This window comes from Schistosoma mansoni, assembly GCF_000237925.1.
Source record: "Schistosoma mansoni, WGS project CABG00000000 data, chromosome 3 unplaced supercontig 0083, strain Puerto Rico, whole genome shotgun sequence".
Lineage (NCBI taxonomy): Eukaryota > Metazoa > Platyhelminthes > Trematoda > Strigeidida > Schistosomatidae > Schistosoma > Schistosoma mansoni.
The window spans coordinates 644018-649895 of record NW_017386008.1 but is presented as its reverse complement, the minus strand read 5'-3'; the positions used below and the strand labels follow the sequence as shown (position 1 = coordinate 649895).

The 5878-nt window shown below is 35.2% G+C and overlaps 1 protein-coding gene across 1 annotated transcript in view; it reads left to right on the top strand.

The window, feature by feature from the left end:
• Smp_168560 (steroid dehydrogenase, putative) overlaps nucleotides 1-3664 on the top strand; it is a gene marked incomplete at its 5' end in the record, with an annotated part of 16296 nt that extends 12632 nt beyond the window's left edge. The window contains 2 exons of the mRNA XM_018791336.1: nucleotides 1232-1582; nucleotides 2994-3664. Of these exons, the coding sequence (XP_018645475.1) occupies nucleotides 1232-1582; nucleotides 2994-3602 (960 nt within the window). The 3' untranslated portion in view covers nucleotides 3603-3664. The remainder of the gene's footprint in view (nucleotides 1-1231; nucleotides 1583-2993) is intronic.
• Between the last annotated feature and the right edge of the window lie 2214 nt (nucleotides 3665-5878).

Here is a 5878-nt window from a genome sequence, read left to right as displayed (position 1 = left end):
TTATTATTGTCATAGTTTCAATTGACTCATGCTTTCAACTATGAAAATACTAAATCTCCACAAAACCCCCTTGTGATAACATTGTTGATTACGCAATTAATTATGAACTAATATGATATTTTGATAGTTGAGATCATGAGTCAAATGAAGCTAAACCACCACGGAAAACTTGGAAGCACTGGACGGCTTCAAGAGGTATTTCCTGGAGTTCTAGTAGAAGGCAGTGACTAGTGGAGTTCAACCAGGTCTGTTGTGAGATAGTAACTCACTGAAGACAATGATGGATGTGTCGCTCAAGTTCGTGGATCGGTACAAATAGATCATTTCAATGGATTCGTGATCTGAATAGAATTCAACAATCTTCACAATGCTACACTGTTAATTATCATGTGCTCACTAGTGACCAGCTTCGAGAGAAACTTCCGAGAGTTCAACAATATCAGATGTGAGACTGTTATCTACTGAGAACAATGCAAGATTGTCACCTAATACCATGGATTGATTTACATTAGGTTTGTACACCATTGAATGCTGACTTATTGATCAGAACGTCAAACGTTTGTTTGCAAGACTGAGTGTTCTGAGTTCGACGCTCGAATGTAGGGTCGTGGATGAGCACTATAGTGGAGCCTCACACTAATTCAAAACAGTCTTCCAGTGATTCCAGGATTTCAACACCTGCTTAGTCCAAATCGATTGGTAACCTCAATAAATTTTGACAGCATTTGAAAAACAATGTGGGAGAATTTAGTTGAACCAAATTAATATCCGTATTTCTCTAGAAGTGAGAGTAACTTACTCATAAGATAATAATCCATTCTTTCCACATTCATCAAACTATAAACTGATATCCTGTGATATGACAAGTATTGGAGTAGAGTAAAAAGTAATTCAAACTAGGGAAATTCTACTACGTCCCTGAAAACCCATAGTGACGAAAGTAGAGATTTTCATAGTTTCCACCTTATGACATGATTTTACACAATGTTAGGGAGTCGTACATCATCAACATTAGCACCGGTTTATTTTAACATAGTTTCCACCATTGTGCAAACAAATATCTGAACAATTGTCACAGCCTAGTAAACAATGCTTGTTCATAAGTCATTAAAAGTCGGAATACCTGAGATCTAAGATTTGTGTGACAGTGGTAGTGATCAAAAATGTCTCAAGTACTCAGCTTTGTTTATCTCAGTGTTTCATCTCCTTCTCTATTCTTTTCGTAATTTAGACCACTTTGTCTATTGTCGAACTTATCACAGAGCATCGATTACTCTTGCTTATTACATTCATCTTCATTTGGATAAGTTTCAAACTCTCACAGTTATTGTTGGTCTATTTGAAATACACTGTTGGAAAATGGTGCTTTTCTAAACGGAAAACACTTCATAAAGCTGGTGAATGGGCAGTTGTGACTGGTGCATCATCAGGTATTGGTGAAGCATATGCAGAAGAATTGGCCAAAGAGAGTCTCAATATCATGCTTATCAGTAATGATGAAGAACAACTGTCCTGCGTTGCCAATCGAATTGCAAATATCTATAATGTTCAAACAAGATTTGTGGTTGCAGATTTTACTAAAGTAATATTCATTCTCAATTTATCTGTTAATCATGTTATCTTGAAATCATTATCATTGAAACAAGCAATCAGTTTGATTTATCATTCGGTAATGTCTGCATAGATTTACAGACGGTGTGCATGAGTAGACATTTTGTTCATGAAGTGATGAACAGTTAGTAGAGTTAATAGTGACGCTTGAGTCATGTGGTCATGCTAAAACCAGCATCCATGATAATGTGTGTTTGAATGCAGGAATAGGACTGAAGACATTCTTTTCACGAAAAGTATTCACGTGAATCAAATATATTACTATCATATCATAAACACCTCATTGATATTCCACAGTTGTTTAGTAGATCTCATGACTACCACAAATTGGAGGCGAGTAAATGTTTATCTGTGTGTGTATGTATGGTTCCACACTACCACACAATGTATGCAGTACTGTATTCATAATTACCTCACGAGTGATTGTGGGGTGCTTTATTTGCAACATCAATGTTTTTGTGTTTACTCTGGTCAATAAGGCAGAATTCACATTGCATATGTGAGCACAGAGTATGTTGTGTGATTTGTGTGGCTGCTTTGTTGAAACATATATCAACTTGTTGTTGACTGTCGACTAGTTCGAGACGAGAATGAGATTTCAGTGATAATATCGATGACATGCATGTGAATATTTAGTCGAATGGTTCGGTGTTGACCTGTCTCTATATGATATTGATTGAAACCACCTTTAATTTGTGTGATGTATGAGACTAATGACAGATTCACTCTACACTAGTGTAAATGGCAGTTTAGAGTGTGAGTGAGTAAGTGGATCGCTGTCGTCTGTTAGTGATCTCTGACCACGACCAATGTATTTTGAAATTTGTAAGTGAATGAAATATCTATTGATATAACTTGTGCTAAGTTGGAGATAATCTTTCTGTATGCATATGTGTTAGCAGACACTGGTTGACTGTCATTCAAATATTGTTTCGGAGATAACTGTATACACAGTAATTGGAAATATCATTACACACATTGTGACATTCATTCGCAAACACGGAGGTGGACAGTGGACAATTCACTGTCAATCTCATCACCGAATTTGTCATAACATCCTCTCATTTTAATACCAAAACATCCACACACGATGCACCTAAATTAACAGAAAGTGATTAGATTTCAGTTGTGAATATTGAAAACGGAAATACACAGACACTTATCATCAAAATAAAGCATACTAGTTGGACATACAACAGAATGTTCCGTTCCATCCACTCAGTGTAAATCACATTAGCTATTTAGAAATGTAATAGAGAACCTGTCTCAGATTCATCCACAATTCACGATCCAAACACATCGGCATATATTGACATTGTTGAAATATTTCAGATATTCCATGGTTAAAACACTAACAATTTTTTTTCTTCTCTTCTGTTTAGAATGATGTTTATGAAATAATCAAACCTGCTGTTGACCAATTATCCACAATCGCTTGTTTAGTGAATAATGTTGGTGTGGGATTACCCATTGAGTTGTTTACTGGGGAAGTGAATTCACCAAATGAAGAATCAATTCAAAACATCATTCATTGTAATATTTTGTCTACAGTAACAATGACAAGTATCATTCTGCCGAAAATGTTAACACAGAAAGAATCTTATCCTGGTATTATCAATATTGGATCTTATACAGGTTTCAAAGTATTTCCTTATGTTTCATTGTACGCTTCAACCAAAGCAGCTATTATTCATTTTTCTAGATGTTTAACTGCAGAAATGTATCAAAAGAATTTCATTATACAAATTATGAATCCATTATTTGTATCAACAAATTTAACCCATCAAATGAAACCTACATTTTTTATACCAACTGCTAAAGCTTATGCTAAAAGTTCATTAGATATGTATGGTGTTACACAACAAATTACTGGTTATTTCCCGCATGAATTAAAAGCATTTGTTTATAATTTATTTCCAATATCATTATGGTTAAAACTAATCGAACATACATTCTGTCCATATCGTGAACAATCTAAAAAAGCCGACTAATATGAATGTTGTTTTGTTTAGTTTTTCGAAATTTACCTGAAACACAATAAAACTTATCATATAAAACAATGGTCTTGTAGTTGTAAATAATTCCCCAAAATCAATAGCTCATTAAGTGTTCGACATTGGATGCTGACCATGTTGTTTAAGTAGACTTGTTTAACTGAAGGCTTTCGATCATGCATCCGCACCAGATCACGTTGTAACACGGCGTGAGACACAGATCCTACGTTACAATAGACAGTTAAGAATGAAGTCTCTCGATATATTGGTAACGAATCAAATATATATTCCCTGTCTCTCCTCGTCTGACTTCTGGTTTCTATTCGACTGGGAACGAACGATTATAGAAGATACTACTGGTTGCTAGTTGCAAAACTAGAAGATCCGTTGTATCCTCAATTTTATGAACATTCACTTATACAAATTTCTTTCCAATGAATTAAATGTAACTTTATCTGAGAAATTATTTTTAAACAAATAGAATCTAAATTTTAATGAACTAGTTCCCTTATTATCAATGGTTAGTCACTCTTTATTCTACAATTAGCCTGGCTACTATTTCTTCTCAAAATTTCATACCGAATCATCTAACAATGAATGCTTCGGTAACTACCATTTCAACGTCTCAACTCACACACACGGTCTTACTCATTAGATCGTGTATCACAAAAATACAGTCTCAAGGACTAACTCCCAGAGACAACCTAGAACTAATGTAAATAGAGCGTTTTTCTCTCATATATCATCGTGCATTGAACGAGAAACTATTTTTCGTCTACTTAATCTGATCTCTTCGATAAGTTGTTATTCAGGCAAATAGTTATTGGGAATGGTAATAGATGGATAGTAGTGATATTAATTTATTAGGTTAACTGTTCGATTTACTATTGCCCTGATAATTTGACCAGAGAGCAACTGTTTCCTCACAAAATCACACCGACGTGGTGAGTTCGGGGGCCATGAAAACACGAAATCCAATTCTAGAAATGCCATGTAATCTCTTGAGATAGGGCTTTACCAACCTGACACCACTGAAATACCGTACACACGCACATGCGATATATTTTCGGAGAGAGTGATGCACCAATTTCATGATTACTTACAGGCATCTGCATTACATAAGAACTAGTTATAGAGAATCAGGAAGCTTGCGAATTAGAGCGTGAAATAAGTTCATCCATTAAATTGCGGTTGTAGCTTCAAACCAATTAAGTTTGGAATGATGAATGATTGTCAAATTTAGTTAAGATACGTACTACTGACCAGTTCAAACCAAAACAAAGTAATTGGGTAAATGGAGGTTCTAGATTTCATTATAAATATAAATTTACATACAAACTCGGTCGCAAGAATGGTTAGATCTTATTAGGAGGGTTAAAATCTCTTCAGGAAAATAGCCCCTCGCATACTTCCTATCAATTCGCTTTTTCGCACGACCTTTGCCCTCTGATTGGTTGTCATATTTTTTTTAGTTCGCTAAAGATTTAAGTTCTTGCCTGGAGGTATTGGTGATCCACTGCTATCAGACACGGAAGCCCGTTAAGCGAAAGCTTCTTCTATTCCGTCCTCAACCATTTGAACCATTTGAATTGCTACATGCTCGAAGGTCATGTTTTGCTACTATAGTAACAACTTTTGTACAAATTTCGTTTAAGTAACTTGTCCTAACACAAATATCAATTTACCTACAATCCAGTCTTCTTCTTGTCTTGGTCGTCGAGATTTGACGTGTTGGTTAAAATTGGCTGTTGTCAGTTCCGAGGAGAACCAATCTTACTACATAAGCTCAATGGTTTTCGTTCCTAAATTCATAACATCGTACTCCGTACTATCGTGACATGTGTATTCAGTGTTTATTTTGTAACAACAAAATAGAGATCACATAATTTTCCTATTTATCACACTTTATATGTGACCACATTTATATCCAATATCTATTGTTTCTCTGTCCCAAACAACCAATAAAGGGGAAATAAAGGCGAACAAAGGGGAAATAAAGCGGACAAAAGCGTAAATAAAGGGGAAATGTCGCTTTTTCGCCTGCACGTCGGTTATTTAGGGGATATTTGTAGACAATTTGTCGTAACGTATAACATTTGAATGAACCGCAATAAGGAACAACATTTTGCTGAGTATGTCAAAAATAACGAATTATTACATTAAATTTATGAACATCATCATTATTACTCATGCAATAAAATACGGACACAGGCTTTTGTATGTGATGCGTTTGTACTTACTTTCTCTGTTGTTTAGCTAAGGTGTTCCGACAT